This window comes from Lithobates pipiens, unplaced genomic scaffold (genome assembly GCF_037356315.1).
Source record: "Lithobates pipiens isolate NorthernLeopardFrog02 unplaced genomic scaffold, aLitPip1_a1.2 Scaffold_19, whole genome shotgun sequence".
In the NCBI taxonomy this organism is placed as follows: Eukaryota; Metazoa; Chordata; class Amphibia; order Anura; family Ranidae; genus Lithobates; species Lithobates pipiens.
This window is the reverse complement of record NW_027507764.1, coordinates 342,990,983-343,007,682: the sequence shown is the minus strand read 5'-3', so window position 1 is coordinate 343,007,682 and position 16,700 is coordinate 342,990,983. Positions and strand designations below refer to the sequence as shown.

General features: G+C 43.8%; 1 protein-coding gene across 1 annotated transcript; it reads left to right on the top strand.

Annotated features, from left to right (window-relative positions):
• Positions 1 to 3,171: 3,171 nt before the first annotated feature.
• LOC143998307 (mas-related G-protein coupled receptor member D-like) lies at positions 3,172 to 6,335 on the top strand. Its single transcript, XM_077493948.1, has 2 exons — positions 3,172 to 3,287; positions 4,841 to 6,335. The coding sequence occupies exon 2, from the start codon at positions 4,904 to 4,906 to the stop codon at positions 5,867 to 5,869; it is 966 nt and encodes a 321-aa protein (XP_077350074.1). The 5' UTR covers positions 3,172 to 3,287; positions 4,841 to 4,903; the 3' UTR covers positions 5,870 to 6,335.
• The last annotated feature ends 10,365 nt before the right edge of the window (positions 6,336 to 16,700 follow it).

The window sequence follows — 16,700 nt, the reverse complement described above, 5'->3', positions numbered from 1 at the left end:
AGTGGGCACTATGTATAGGAGAGGAGTGTGGAGGGTACGACAGTGGGCACTATGTACAGGAGAGAAGTGTATGACAGCTGGCACTATGTACAAGAGAGGAGTGTGTAGGATATGACAGCGGGCATTATGTATAGGAGAGAAGTGTGGAGGGTATGACAGTGAGCAGTATGTACAGGAGAGAAGTGTGGAGAGTATGACAGTTGGCACTATGTATAGGATAGAAGTGTAGAGAGTATGACAGTGGGCACTATGTATAGGAGAGGAGGATGAAGTAATCTGGGAAGGAAAAATGTAAAGGTTTGTGGAAGGATGTTTAGGGACTGCGTAGTGGTTAAGCGGGCCATACATGGATTGAAATTACACCAATTAAGCAGAGACCAGCCATAGTCAATTTATGTATGGGTTAGCTGGTTTTACGCAAGTCAACCTATTAACCGACTTGAGTACAACCAGCCTTTCAGGTTTTCCTCAAAACAATCAGTGCTGCCAGCTATAGTTAGCAACACTAATCATTGTATTCACTGGCAGAACACAATAACACTGCAGGAGTGATTGCCCCATTCACAGGTCAGCAGGTGAGAGGGTGTGTGGGGACAGGCTGGGGAGAGATACTAGTCAATCCCTGGGTAGGCACTGGTTAGTATCAGAGCCAGATACACACAGGTTACATATGGCACGATCGTTAGAGCAAGAGCAATAATTCTAGTACTAGACCTCCTCTTTAACTCTAAACATGTAACCTGTAAAAAAAATTTAAGAATCGCTTAGTACACAACAAAAAATTGTGCTAACTTTAGTGTTTTTTTTAATGAATGAAACAGTTTCTTTCCAAAATAAAGTTTGAAAAATTGCTGCGCAAATATCGTGTAACATAAAAAGTTACAAAGACCACCATTTTATTCCATAGGGTGTCTGCTAAAACAATATATAACGCTTGAGGGTTTTGAGTAATTTTCTAGCATAAAAAAATGATGATTTTTACATGTAGGAGAGAAGTCTCAGAGTGGGCCTGGGTGGCAAGGGGTTAATTATCATAAGTAATATACAAATAATTATTATAAGCACTGTGGGTTCATCCTCTCAGTCTGCTGCAGAGTGTTCCAGCTTGTATTTAAACAGGCCGCTCTGTATGTAGCTTCTGACAGGCTGCGCAAGTAGCCCAGTATCTCCAGAACCATAGACGATAGCAGCCCCATATTTTAACCAGTGCTGGAGTGGGTCTTTAGTTACCTACCCCACAAATGTGGGGTCTCTGTGACTCCTGATCGCCGAGCTACAATCCTCAAAGTTGATCTTTTTTTTTTGTTAATCCGGCCCTGAGTACACCCCTCACATTTTTCGAAATATTTTATTATATCTTTTCATGTGACAACACTGAAGAAATTAGAAATTACACTTTGATACAATGTAAAGTAGTGAGTGTACAGGTTGTATAACTGTGTACATTTTCTGCCCCTCAAAATAATACAACACACAGCCATTAATGTCTACACCTCTGGCAACAAAAGTGAGTACACCCCTAAGTGAAAATGTCCAAATTGGGCCTAAAGTGTTAATATTTATTTATTATTTTCCAGCACTGCCTTAACCCTCTTGGGCGTGGAATTCACCAGAGCTTCACAGATTTCCACTGGAGTCCTCTTCAACTGCCCCATGACGACATTGTAAAGCTGATGGATGTTAGAGACCTTGCGCTCCCTCCACCTTCCATTTGAGGATGCCCCACAGATGCTCAATAGGGTTTAGGTCTGGAGACATGCTTGGCCAGTCCATCACCTTTACCCTCAGCTTCTTTAGCAAGGCAGTGGTTGTCTTGGAGGTGTGTTTGGGGTCGTTATGATGTTGGAATTCTGCCCTGCGGTCCAGCCTCTGAAGGGAAGGAATCATGCTCTGCTTTAGTATGTCACAGTACATGTTGGCATTCATGGTTCCCTCAATAAACTGTAGCTCCCCAGTGCCAGCAGCACTCATGCAGCCCCAGACCATGACACTCCCACCACCATGTTTGACTGTAGGCAAGATACACTTGTCTTTGTACTCCTCATCTGGTTTCCGCCACACACGCTTGATACCACCTGAACCAAATAAGTTTATCTTGGTCTCATCAGACCACAGGACATGGATTCAGTACTCCATGTCCTTAGTCTGCTTGTCTTGAGCAAACTGTTTGCGGGCTTTCTTGTGCATCATATTTACAAAAGCCTTCCTTCTGGGATGACAGCCATGCAAGCCAATTTGAAGCAGTGTGCAGTATATGGTCTGATCACTGACAGGCTGACCCCCCCACCCCTTCAACCTCTACAGCAATGCTGGCTGAACTCATGCGTCAAGTTCCCAAATACAACCTCTGGATATGAAGCTGAGCATGTGCACTCAACTTCTTTGGACGACCATGGTCGCTATGACCACCATGCTGCAGTTCAGTTTCAGGGTCTTGCCAATCTTCTTATAGCCTAGGCCATCTTTATGTAGAGCAGCAATTCTTTTTTTCAGATCCTTAGAGAGTTCTTTGCCATGAGATGCCATGTAAAACCTCCAGTGACCAGTATGAGAGAGTGAGAGCGATAACACCAAATTTAACACAACTGCTCCCCATTTACATCTGAGACCTTGTAACACGAATGAGTCACATGACACTGGGGAGGGAAAATGGTTAATTAGGCCCAATTTTCACTTAGGGGTGTACTCACTTATGTTACCAGTGGTTTAGACATGAATGGCTATGTGTTGAGTTATTTTGAGGGGACAGCAAATTTACACTGTTATACAAGCTGTACACTCACTACTTTACATTGTAGCAAAGTGTCAATTCTTCAGTGATGTCAAATGAAAAGATATAATAAAATATTTACAAAAATGTGATGGGTGTATTCACTTTTGTGAGCTACTATACATTCAAAACCATATTTGCATTTTCCTAGGTGCATTTTCCTAGGTGCATTTTCCTAGGCGTATGCAGAACAAAAAAATGGTCTGGTAGCATAAATATCACTGGTATGTAAATCTTACATATTACTTCCTTGTATTTCCCTATAATTACAGGCTAATGTGCTATTGAGAAGCTGATGTACCTCAATATCTAAATTTGGTGCTTAATTATGACCAGTTGTAGCTCCACCTCGGTGCTTTTTATGACTCCATCTCTCAGAAACAGCTGCATATTTAAGTCATTTATCTCATATCGATGCATCTATTACAAAGACAGCAGTTTATGGCTGAGTGTTCTGGAATAGTGTAACTATATTCATTATTTGTAGTTACGTGGAAACATAAAAACAACATATTAGGTGAGAACTATTATTTTAAGCTTGTATCATTTATAAATGTGTATTTTTTTGTTTATTTTTAATCGTGGTTAGCTTACATTTCTAAACTAAATAATTGTTAATCAGAACTGTATAAGATATAAACTTTGCAGACTTATATTAATGTGGGACATTTCTAAAGATATAGACTATTTTTTAAGGCTTTTATTGGATAAGAATGGCAACTTTAGCAAATAGATGCATTTTGTATGTTTTGTATTTATGGTAGTGATTAAGACCCCAGTGCTGGTTTCTAAAAATTCAGTTATGAATTCAGCTATGCAGAAGATATACAGAAGCTGCAGTAGCACATTATTACATTTACAGTAAACCTGCCAATAGTACAACTTCACTTTTGCTAAAAAAAAAACTCCCCTGGTTACATACATACATTTAAAGGACTTTAGCAAACTTTTTTACATATTGTTGTTTGTATTGGAAATTACATATAACTTTAAGGCCCCTTTCAGACGGAGTGAAATCCGTCAAGCGGATCCACCTGCTCAGTGGGGGATCTCTCCTCAAATCCCTGCTGAGCCAGCGGATGACAGGTCTGTGTCCGCTCCATTATGCTCCACTATGCAGAGCAAACACAGACAAAGCCATAGGGCGGTCAGATGGAACAGACTGCCTGTCCGTTTCCATCTGACAAATCCAATCCCCTGGAGGGATGGCGAACATATTTCCGGCGGTCTGTTTTTAGTTTAAAAAAAAAAAAAACTCTATGCAGTCACTATACAAAATAGCACCAACCTAATCTAATCATATTTTAAAATTCTTTTCATACAAACATTCTTCGCCCATTCAATTACTTTACCAATGCCATTTGAAAGTTCTGTTTGCGTTTAACAAACATTGATTTTGAAACAAATGGACTTTCCCAAACGAAAATCACATACACTGCTTAAACACAATCACCAAGAATCAGCGCTGACCCCACAAACGCTACTTCAAATTAAAACAGTCCTTCAAAAAAAACAGTTTATATCTAAATTCTCTTGCTATAGGGTCTGCAGCTCTCTCAAAAATCCACTGGGTGGCGGACAAATTCTGAAACATAAAACGAAAGAGAACGCACGGCTGCCCTAGTGTAATACTGTTTTAATGTAAAAATGAAAATATAAAAATAGAGGTATTACACTTACAAACATAGGATATCGATCACATGTACAGCTATGTGGATGCCTGGAGGCAACAGTGTACACAACATCCCTATACAAATAAGACATGTTTAAATATTTTTTAGACATTTTTGGTTGCAGACTGAAATAGAAGAGTTCAACACTAAATAAAAAAACTATTTTCTAGCAAATATACTGTATAAGCTACATATTTTTTTTTTTTAATTAAATGGAACATTAAAATCACTATCTTTGTACTATTTTTCTATAAGATTCAAACAAATTTACCATAGTTACCATCCATCTATCTATCTATCTATCTATCTATCTATCTATCTATCTATCTATCTATCTATCCTCAGGTACTGACTTCTGATTTACTAATAATCATTTGTGGTAATGTATTTAACACAGATGGAATAAGAAGATACCGTTTAATAACACAGTTGGAATATTTATACCAATACTAAAAGAAACATGAATGTAACCAGCATGAATGACACCCTGGATGAACCCTCTAGCAGCTATTCGGAATATTCGTACATACATTTTACCATAGTGGCTGCTGTAGCGATATGTCTTTGTATCGTTGGCCTGATTGGAAATGTTATTGTGTTTTGGTACCTGTGCTTCAAGATGCAGAGAAACAAATACACAGTTTATGTTATGAATCTGTCTGTAGCTGATGCTCTGTTTATTATATTTACTACCTTGCTTTTGATGGTCCAGATAAATACAATCATTGGTACAGATCCTGAATTTATAGGGAAAGAGAGTTTATATTTTTTCATAGAAATATTTTATGATACTATGCAGTATTCCGGAATGTATATCCTTACAGCTTTCAGCATGGAACTATGTAGCTCTGTTCTGTTCCCCTTTTGGTACCGAAGCCATCGCCCTAGGCACTTGTCCACTATTATATGCACCGCTCTTTGGGTCCTTGGCTCTTTGGAAAGTTTGCTTGAGAACCTTGTGTGTACAGCAGATGCTTTCTTGGAACAAACCTCACAGTGTTCAGCAGTTCAAATAATAGTTTTCATTTTAGCCATTGGCATCTGCTTACCAATTATGATCATTTCCAGCTTCACCGTGCTCATCAAAGTAAAGAGGTCATTAAAGCAGCAATACACGCCTAAACTGTACATCATCATCTTTATTGCAGTTCTTGTATTCATCCTATCAGTTCTTCCATTTAGTTTTTTGTCATTTTTAATATACTTCAAATTAACACCAACAGATTTGGTAACTGTTAGTTTTTTCTATGTAACAATTTATTGCACAGTGCTTAAGTGCACCATCAATCCCTACATTTACTTTATTGTTGGAAGGAAATGGAAACAAAAGACCCCTCACTCGGTTCTGGAAGCCCTCCAAAGAGCCTTTAGGGAGGAAGATGATGAGAATGATGACTCAAACAGCAACAAAACAATGAACACATGAAGCTAAACTAACCTTGCAGTTTCCTTCTAGATTTTCTTTCAAGAGCAAAGCACACCAACAATTATCTAGTTTAACAAGGAGATATGATTCACTCAGGAATTTCAGAATATGAATCTTAAAGTAGGATCTTACTTTATCAAGTGAAAGTCAAAGAATTTAAATGCTAATATTATTGCTTTTCATTTAATATACCTCCAACTGGCTGGCTTTCTTAAAGTGAACCTGTTTAGCTGGAGAAAGTGCTGCTTAAAGTGGCTGTAAACATTTTTGGATTTAAAACTTTTTTATGAAGATGAGATCTGGGTATTTGTTGACTTTGTGATATGTGTATTCTCCAATATATTGGCTCTAGTTCCATAAAATCTGTGATAAGTAAAGCAAAATCTGAAGTGTAACTGTGCATAAATATTTGCAGCTCACATTGAGTTCAAATTACAATTTTTGTAATAAAAAGGAGTATAACTTATGTCTGCTCTGGTGTCGTTCTTCCTAGGGTCCATTCACTCCACACGTAAGCTGTGATGAGTGTAGCCCAATACATAAAGTTCTTCTTAGCGGCAATTTAAAAACCTTCCACTATGTTTGCAATAGTTCCTTTAAAGAATTACTGCCATATTAGCAAACTAGCAGCAATTAAGACCAACTCTGATATTGTGTACCACGGTTTATTTAATGTGCCGCTCAGGCTTGATCAATTATGGGTAGTAGTGTGGGTAATGTTAAAACCGCTGAAGGAGTGCCAGCAAGGGATGGAGTTTGCCCCAGCGCCTGTAGTTACTGAAAGGAAGAGAGGAAAGATCCCTGGTGTCGCACATCCATGGAGTCCTATGGTGGTATGAGAGAGACAACCTCAGCCAGGGGCTCCCACCAGGCCATGCCCCCAACACGTTTCACTCTGCCCCTCAGAGCTTAGTCATGGGGGTCCATGGGACGTGTCCTATGCCTACATACTTTTGCTTATTTGGATCTCTACCCCTTTGCTTACTTTCAGTTGTGAGCCAGGGAATCAGCTGAATGGTCCAGGAATGAGTCATTGGTTGTTATGAACTAGTGTCTAAGCAGCCAATGCTGCTATATGGTGAGGTTAAGAAAATGGGCTGAGCCTGCACTGAGGATGGAGTGTCCAGTATGCCACCCTCAACCATGCCTCCATGCAACAATTCCTGGTTGCTGATCTCCCCTGGTTTGTAAGAACCTGGAAATTATGAGGATTTCATTACCTCCAGATTTTAGCTGTCACTTTCCCCCAACCACTGTAAAACAGCATGCAAGCAGGGAGCAAAAGAGGCAAGACAAGTTTCATTTTGCTGTAATATGTTAAAGTATATTATTTGGGAGACAATAGCCACAAACATTTTTCCATAACTGAACAAAATGTAAGTAGCTTTGTTAGGGAGATGGAGGGGTGAGACAGGACCGTATATAAGCAGCTTGGTAAAGTTGCAACCTAAGAGTGGATAGGTCATAAACATTGAGACACAAATGCAGCAAATATTAGAAATTTGTCAGGTAAGGTCCAGCTGGCAAAACATTGTGTGGCACATTTACAGTGCTGGAGTACTGGAATAGGCCAGGAGTTTTTTTGGGGGGGTGAGGAGGTGGGGCTAGATGGCAATTAAAAAGTTTTCATCTGTAGCATCAGCAATGGGGCTTTTGTTGTCAACGGCAATCCAAAACTGGCTGTAAAGCATGACCATTCTGAAATAGAAGAAATAGATGTGCTCTGCCTTTGGATGAAGCTTGGTCCAACTATCGCTTTGTACTGCAGAATCTTCTTGCACCCGACTACCTTGTAGAGCCCCATGTAGGACCCCTGCCTTTCAATTTCACAAGGCCTGTAAAGGGGATTTACTAAATTTAATGTTCTTAAAAACTGAAGTTTTTTTGGGAGCACTGATTTTAATGACCATTAAAGGGAAAAAAGTGAAATATTCCTTTAAATATCGTGCCTCGCGGTGTCTATAGTATGCCTTTGAAGTGGCACGTGTTTCCCGTCTTTAGAACAGTCCCTGCACAAAATGACATTTAACTGAAAAAAAGTCATTTAAAACTGCTTGCGGTTTTAATGTAATGTCTGGTTCCGGCAATATGGATGAAAATCAATGAGAAAAATGATATGGGTAACCCCCCTGCCCATTGCCAGCCCCTTTGGGTCTTGTACAGATATTAAGGGGAACCCCGTACCCAAATTAAAAAAAGGAAATGCATGGGCCCTATATACATATGTTTGTTGTGTTAAGTACAGTGGTGTGAAAAAGTGTTTGCCCCCTTCCTCATTTCCTGTTCCTTTGCATGTTTGTCACACTTAAGTGTTTCAGAACATCAAACCAATTTAAACAATAGTCAAGGACAACACAAGTAAACACAAAATGCAATTTGTAAATGAAGGTGTTTATTATTAAAGGTGAAAAAAAATCCAAACCATCATGGCCCTGTGTGAAAAAGTTATTGCCCACTAAACCTAATAACTGGTTGGGCCACCCTTAGCAGCAACAACTGCAACCAAGCGTTTGCGATAACGTGCAATGAGGCTTTTACAGCGTCCTGGAGGAATTTTGGCCCACTCATCTTTGCAGAATTGTCCTAATTCAGTTACATTAGAGGGTTTTCGAGCATGAACTGCCTTTTTAAGGTCATACCACAACATCTCAATAGGATTCAGGTCAGGACTTTGGCTAGGCCACTCCAAAGTCTTCATTTTGTTTTTCTTCAGCCATTCGGTGGTGGACTTGCTGGTGTGTTTAGGATCATTGTCCTGCTGCAGAACCCAAGTTCGTTTCAGCTTGAGTACACGAACAGATGGTCGGACATTCTCCTTCAGGATCTCTTGGTAGACAGCAGAATTCATAGTTCCTTTTATCACGGCAAGTCTTCCAGGTCCTGAAGCAGCAAAACAGCCCCAGACCATCACACTACCACCACCATATTTTACTGTTGGTATAATGTTCTTTTTATGAAATGCAGTGTTCCTTCTACGCCAGATATACTTGGACACACACCTTCCAAAGAGTTCCACTTTTGTCTCATCGGTCCACAGAATGTTGTCCCAAAAGTCTTGGGGATCATCAAGATGTGTTGTGGAGAAATTGAGATGAGCTTTGATGTTCTTTTTGCTCAGCAGTGGTTTTCTCCTTGGAACTCTGCCATGCAGGCCATTTTTGCCCAGTCTTTTCCTGATGGTGGAGGCATGAACGCTGACCTTAACTGAGGCAAGTGAGGCCTTCAGTTCCTTGGACGTTGTTGTGGGGTCTTTTGTGACCTCTTGGATGAGTCGTCGCTGCGCTCTTGGGGTAATTTTGGGCGGCCGGCCACTCCTGGGAAGGTTCACCACTGTCCCATGTCTTCGCCATTTGTGGATAATGGCTCTCACTGTGGTTCGCTGGATTCCCAAAGCTTTGGAAATGGGTTTATAACCCTTTCCAGACTGATAGATCTCAATTACTTTCTTTCTCAATTGTTCCTGAATTTCTTTGGGTCTCGGCATGATGTGTAGCTTTTAAGGATCTTCTGGTGGACCTTACTGTGTCAAGCAGCTCCTATTTAAGTGATGCCTTGATTGTGAACAGGTGTGGCAATAATCAGGCCTGGGTGTGGCTAGAGAAATTGAACTCAGGTGTGGACAACCACAGTTATAGTATGTTTTAACAAGGGGGGCAATCACTTTTTCACACAGGGCCATGATGGTTTGGATTTTTTTTCACCTTTAATAATAAACACCTTCATTTACAAATTGCATTTTGTGTTTACTTGTGTTGTCCTTGACTATTGTTTAAATAGGTTTGATGTTCCGAAACACTTAAGTGTGACAAACATGCAAAGGAACAGGAAATGAGGAAGGGGGCAAACACTTTTTCACACCACTGTAGAATCTGTTTGTGATTTTGAACTGCTACATTTTTAAAGTGTAGCTCCAGTCCAAAAATCTATTTTTAAGCTTTTTGGAAAACATAGGGAAGGGTTATTACCCCTGTATAATTTTTTTGGTCTTTTTTTCATCTCAGTTCCTGTTGTCTCCTTCTGTTTGCAAGTAGGAGACGTTTGTAAGTTGGATGTTTGAAAGTAGGGGCCTGCCATATATGCTCTGCAGAAATGTGGGCCTAAGGTGTTGGTGTTGCCACAACACTGTAAGCCCTCAAAGAGACTCTTGGTGGGCGCTGGAGCGCCCTGCTGTGAACGATTATATCAAGAATTGTAATTACATGCCATTGTTGAACAGTGGTACAATAATTGGGCCTTTGGTGGTTGTGGTGGTGGTGCTGGTGCCACAACACTATAAGTCCTCACAGTTACTCTCGGTGGGCGCAGGAACGGGCCCTGCTGTGTTAAACAGTGGCTGGAAATTGGGCCTTGCGCACTGGTGCTGGTGCCATAACACTGCAACCTCTCCCAGATACACTAGTTGGAGTGCAGGAATGAGCCCTGCTGCAAAGCATTGCATCAAAAATTGTAATTACATGCCCCTGTTGAACAGGGGCAGAAAAATTGGGCCTTAGCAACTGGTGGCATCACCCAGAACCCAATGTTCTTCCAAACTATCAGTAGGATCATTGAGGAGGAAGAGGATAGTCAGTCAACATAACAGGACCGTCACTCAGCATCAGCATAGGCAGTCTTGAAGGGATTTGGCATTTAAAAAAAATTATTCAGTTACATCAGCTTCAGGTGCTTGGTAGCTGGTGGTGATCGAAGACTGATTCATCTTTATGAAGGTCAGTCGATCAATCGAGTCGGTGGACAGGCGCACCCCGTGATCGGTTACAAAGCCACCAGCAGCACTGAAGGTGCATTCCGAAAGAACACTGGATGCAGGACAGGCCAGTAGCTCAATTGCATACTGTGCAAGCTCTGGCCAGTGATCCATCCTCAAGACCCAGTAAGCCAGAGGATTTTCGGTGGGAAAGGTGTCCAAGTCTGACCTTGCCCCTAGGTATTCCTGCACCATGTAAATCAGACGCTGGCGATGGTTGCTGGAACCGATCATACCTTGGGGCTGCGGACTGAAAAATTGTCTGAACGCATCGGTCAGACGGCCACCTTCACCACCGCTCCTTCTGTGACTGACCGAAGCCTCAGCAACACGTTGTCCAGAACCAGGAGTTTGTAACCTCCCAGTCTCTGGGAACGCGTTGCATAGATCTTTTTTGCAAGGCTTCCCGGAGATGTCTCATCCTCTGCTGCCTCTGCGACGACAAGATAAGGTCCGCAACCTTACCCTTGTACCGTTAATCAAGGAGAGTGGCCAGCCGGTAATGGTTCCTATCCTTGATCGGAAGAATACAAGGATCCTTCTGCAGGCTTTGCAGGATCAGGGAGGCCATGCAGCGTAGGTTAGCTGAGGCATTCGGTCCTCTGGGTCACTAAGGATGACATGATCTGCAGCCACCTCCTCCCACCCACGTACAAGTCCACGGGTTTCTTGGGACTGCAAATCATCCTTAAAAGACTGCTGATGCTGAGTGCCAGGCTCCACCTCCATGCTGACACAATCCTCCTCCTCCTCCTCATCCTCTTCCTGTGTGATGGAAGGGACAGCAGGAACACAGTCTGGATAAAGGGGGCCTTGAGAGGCAAGGAAGTCCTCCTCTTCCTGCCTCTGTTCTGCCCCAAGTGCCCTGTTAATTATTCCACGCAGCGCATGCTCCAATAGGTGGACAAGAGGTACAGTGTCACTGATGCCTGCACTGTCACTGCTCACCATACTCGTGGCCTCCTCAAATGGTGACAGGACAGTGCATGCATCCCTGATCATGCCCCACTGGCGTGGTGAAAAAAACTGAGCTCCCCTGACCCTGTCCTGGTGCCGTAGTCGCACAGGTACAGATTGATGGCCCTCTGCTGTGTTTGCAGCTGCTGCAGCATGGCCATCATTGAGTTCCACCTGGTAGGCATGTCACATATAAGGCAGTTCTTGGGCAGGTTCAACTCCTATTTGAGCTCAGCCAGCCGAGCACTGGCATTATATGATCGGCGGAAATGCACAAAGACTTTCCTGGCCTGCTTCAGGACATCCTGTAAGCCCGGGTACCTGTCCAAGAACGGCTGCACCACCAGGTTAAGGATGTGAGCCACACAGGGCACATGGGTCAGTTGTCCCTGTTGGAGGGCGCAGAGGAGGTTGGTGCCATTGTCGCAAACCACCATTAATGGCTTAAGCTGGTGTGGCGACAAACCACCTCTTGGCCTGCCCCTGCAGAGCTGACAAAATATCTGCCCCAGTGTGGCTCTTGTCCCAAACAAACCAGCGCAAGCACGGCATGGCATCTTTTTGCCTGCGTACTTGCGTAGCCCCTTGAACGCCTACGGAGCACCGCTGGTTCCGAGGACAAAGCACTGGAAGATGCCATGGAGGAAGAAGAAGAGAAGGGGGTGGAGGAGAGAGGTGTGTCACAACCAGTAGTAGTATTTTGGAGGCGTGGTGGCGGAACAACCTCCAACACTACTGCACCTTGTCCTGCATCCTTCCCAGCTGCCAGAAGAGTAACCCAATGGGCCGTGAAAGATAGGTAACGTCCCTGTCCATGCCTGCTGGACCATGAGTCAGCGGTAATATGCACCTTACCGCTGACCGTCCTGTCCAGCGAGGCATGGACATTGCCTTCCACATGCCGGTAGAGAGCCAGAATTGCCTTCCGTGAGAAAAAGGGGCATTTGGGAACCTGCCACTGAGGAACTGCACATTGCACAAACTCACAGAAGGGGGCCAAGTCTACCAACTGAAAAGGCAGCAGTTGAAGTGCTAGCAATTTAGCCCAGCTAGCATTTAACCGCTGGGCATGTGGATTGCTGGGAGTGAACTTCTTTCAACGGTCCAGTAGCTGGTGCAGGGAAATTTGCCTGGTACAATCAGATGTCGGTGTACTGCTAGCAGAGTGCCCGCAAGTACTTGGCTGTGACACACCTAATTCTACACCTTCATTCCTCTCAGTGCAGGTTTCAGAGAGGACTGAAGGTCTAGTGGGGTTGGAGATCCCAGCTGATGAGGAGTAGGGATGAGCTTGGTGTTCGTCTCGAACACATGTTCGACTCGAACACCGGCCGTTCGCACATTCGGCGAATGCCGAATGATATGGGCCGTTCACGCCAAATTCTCGGCCACAATGCACTGCACCATTGCAGTGCATTGCTGGCTCATGATTGGCCAAGCATGCACTGTGACCCCGCAGGCTTGGCCAATCACACTGCCGGCAGCGAAGAGAGCCATATAGCTCAGGGGGTTTAGTACACGCCACACACTATATAAGGCTGCCAGCGCGGGGGCGGCCTTGTGTAGTGTGTTCCAGCATGCAGGGAAAGAGCTAGATAGGCAGGGACAGTGTGTTCTTTTCTCAGGCATCTGCAGGAGTTAAAGTGGGTGTTGTGTGCCCCCAGGACAGTAAACACCTGTATCTACCCTTTATTGCTGGTGTTCTCTAATACAGACATCTGCAGGAGTTAGTGGGTGCTGTGTGCCTCCAGCACAGTATACACCTGTATCTACCCTTTATTGCTGGTGTTCTCTAATACAGGCATCCGCAGGAGTTAGTGGGTGTTGTGTGCCTCCAGCACAGCACAGTATACATCTGCATCTACCCTTTATTGCCGGTGTTCTCTAATATAGGCATCTGCAGGAGTTAAAGTGGCTGTTGTGTGCCTCCAGTACTGTACACACCTGTATCTACCAATTATTGCTGGTGTTCTCTAATACAGACATCTGCAGGAGTTAGTGGGTGCTGTGTTCCTCCAGCAGTATACACCTATATCTACCCTTTATTGCTGGTGTTCTCTAATACAGGCATCTGCAGGAGTTAGTGGGTGTTGTGTGCCTCCAGCACAGTATACACCTGTATCTACCCTTTATTGCTGGTGTTCTCTAATACAGGCATCTGCAGGAGTTAGTGGGTGTTGTGTGATTTCAGGACATCACAGTATACACCTGTATCTACCCTTTATTGCTGGTGCTCTCTAATACAGGCATCTGCAGGAGTTAGTCGGTGTTGTGTGCCTCCAGCACAGCACAGTATACACCTGTGTCTACCCTTTATTGCTGGTGTTCAATAATAAAGGCATCTGCAGGAGTTAGTGGGTGTTGTGTGCCTCCAGCACAGTATACACCTATACCTACCCTTTTTTGCTGGAGTTCTCCAATACAGGCATCTGCAGGAGTTAGTGGGTGTTGTGTGCCTGCTGCACAGCACAGTATACACCTGTATCTACCCTTTACTGCTGGTGTTCTCTAATACAGGCATCTGCAGAAGTTAGTGGGGGTTGTGTGCCTCCAGCACAGTATACACCTGTATCTACCCTTTTTTGCTGGTGTTCTCTAATACAGGCATCTGCAGGAGTTAGTGGGTGTTGTGTGCCTCCAGCACAGAACAGTATACACCTGTATCTACCTTTTATTGCTGGTGTTCTCTAATACAGGCATCTGCAGGAGTTAAAGTGGGTTTTGTGTGCCTCCAGCACAGTATACACCAGTAGCTACCCTTTATTGCTGGTGTTCTCTAATACAGGCATCTGCAGGAGTTAGTGGGCGTTGTGTGCCTCCAGCACAGTATACATCTGTACCTACCCTTTTTTGCTGGTGTTCTCTAATACAGACATCTGCAGGAGTTAGTGGGTGCTGTGTGCCTCCAGCACAGTATACACCTGTATCTACCCTTTATTGCTGGTGTTCTCTAATACAGGCATCTGCAGGAGTTAGTGGGTGTTGTGTGCCTCCAGCACAGCACAGTATACATCTGCATCTACCCTTTATTGCCGGTGTTCTCTAATATAGGCATCTGCAGGAGTTAAAGTGGCTGTTGTGTGCCTCCAGTACTGTACACACCTGTATCTACCAATTATTGCTGGTGTTCTCTAATACAGACATCTGCAGGAGTTAGTGGATGCTGTGTTACTCCAGCAGTATACACCTGTATCTACCCTTTAGTGCTGGTGTTCTCTAATACAGGCATCTGTAGGAGTTAGTGGGTGTTGTGTGCCTCCAGCACAGTATACACCTGTATCTACCCTTTATTGCTGGTGTTCTCTAATACAGGCATCTGCAGGAGTTAGTGGGTGTTGTGTGCCTCCAGGACATCACAGTATACACCTGTATCTAACCTTTATTGCTGGTGCTCTCTAATAGAGGCATCTGCAGGAGTTAGTTGGTGTTGTGTGCCTCCAGCAGAGCACAGTATACACCTGTGTCTACCCTTTATTGCTGGTGTTCAATAATACAGGCATCTGCAGAAGTTAAAGTCAGTGTTGTGTGCCTCCAGCACAGCACAGTATACACCTGTATCTACCCTTTATTGTTGGTGTTCTATAATAAAGGCATCTGCAGGAGTTAGTGGGGGTTGTGTGCCTCCAGCACAGTATACACCTGTATCTACCCTTTATTGCTGGTGTTCTCTAATACAGGCATCTTCAGGAGTTAGTGGGTGTTGTGTGCCTCCAGCACATCACAGTATACACCTGTGTCTACCCTTTATTGCTGGTGTTCTCTAATATAGGCATCTGCAGGAGTAAGTGGGTGTTGTGTGCCTCTAGCACAGCACAGTATACACCTGTATCTACCCTTTATTGCTGGTGTTCTCTAATACAGGCATCCGCAGGAGTTAGTGGGTGTTGTGTGCCTCCAGCACAGAACAGTATAAACCTGTATCTACTTTTTATTGCTGGTGTTCTCTAATACAGGCATCTGCAGGAGTTAAAGTGGGTGTTGTGTGCCTGCTGCACAGCACAGTATACACCTGTATCTACCCTTTTTTGCTGGTGTTCTCTAATACAGGCATCTGCAGGAGTTAGTGGGTGTTGTGTGCCTCCAGCACAGAACAGTATAAACCTGTATCTACTTTTTATTGCTGGTGTTCTCTAATACAGGCATCTGCAGGAGTTAAAGTGGGTGTTGTGTGCCTCCAGCACAGTATACACCAGTAGCTACCCTTTATTGCTGGTGTTCTCTAATACAGGCATCTGCAGGAGTTATTGGGTGTTGTGTGCCTCCAGCACAGTATACACCTATACCTACCCTTTTTTGCTGGAGTTCTTCAATACAGGCATCTGCAGGAGTTAGTGGGTGTTGTGTGCCTGCAGCACACCACAGTATACACCTGTATTTACCCTTTATTGCTGGTGTTCTCTAATACAGGCATCTGCAGAAGTTAAAGTCGGTGTTGTGTGCCTCCAGCACAGCACAGTATACACCTGTATTTACCCTTTATTGCTGGTGTTCTATAATAAAGGCATCTGCAGGAGTTAGTGGGGGTTGTGCTCCTCCAGCACAGTATACACCTGTATCTACCCTTTATTGCTGGTGTTCTCTAATACAGGCATCTGCAGGAGTTAGTGGGTGTTGTCTGCCTCCAGCACAGAACAGTATACACCTGTATCTACCTTTTATTGCTGGTGTTCTCTAATACAGGCATCTGCAGGAGTTAAAGTGGGGGTTGTGCTCCTCCAGCACAGTATACACCTGTATCTACCCTTTATTGCTGGTGTTCTCTAATACAGGCATCTGCAGGAGTTAGTGGGTGTTGTGTGCCTCCAGCACAGCACAGTATACACCTGTATCTACCCTTTATTGCTGGTGTTCTCTAATATAGGCATCTGCAGGAGTTAGTGGGTGTTGTGTGTCTCCAGCACAGTATACACCTGTATCTACCCTTTTTTTGCCGGTGTTCTCTAATAAAGGCATCTACAGCCTTTACAGTGGGTGTTGTGTGCCTCCAGCACAATGTACACTACCCAATTACTGGTTTTCCCATCTCCCTGCAGGCCATTACTATGTCTGGAAGGCCAACAAGGAGAGGCAGACAGTCACAAGCCAATAAAAGAGGTCAAGCAGGCTCTGTGTCTAGAGACAACAGTT

Coding starts and splice junctions, on each gene's coding strand:
- LOC143998307 (XM_077493948.1), top strand. CDS start 4,904: ATGAATGTAACCAGCATGAATGACACCCTGGATGAACCCTCTAGCAGC.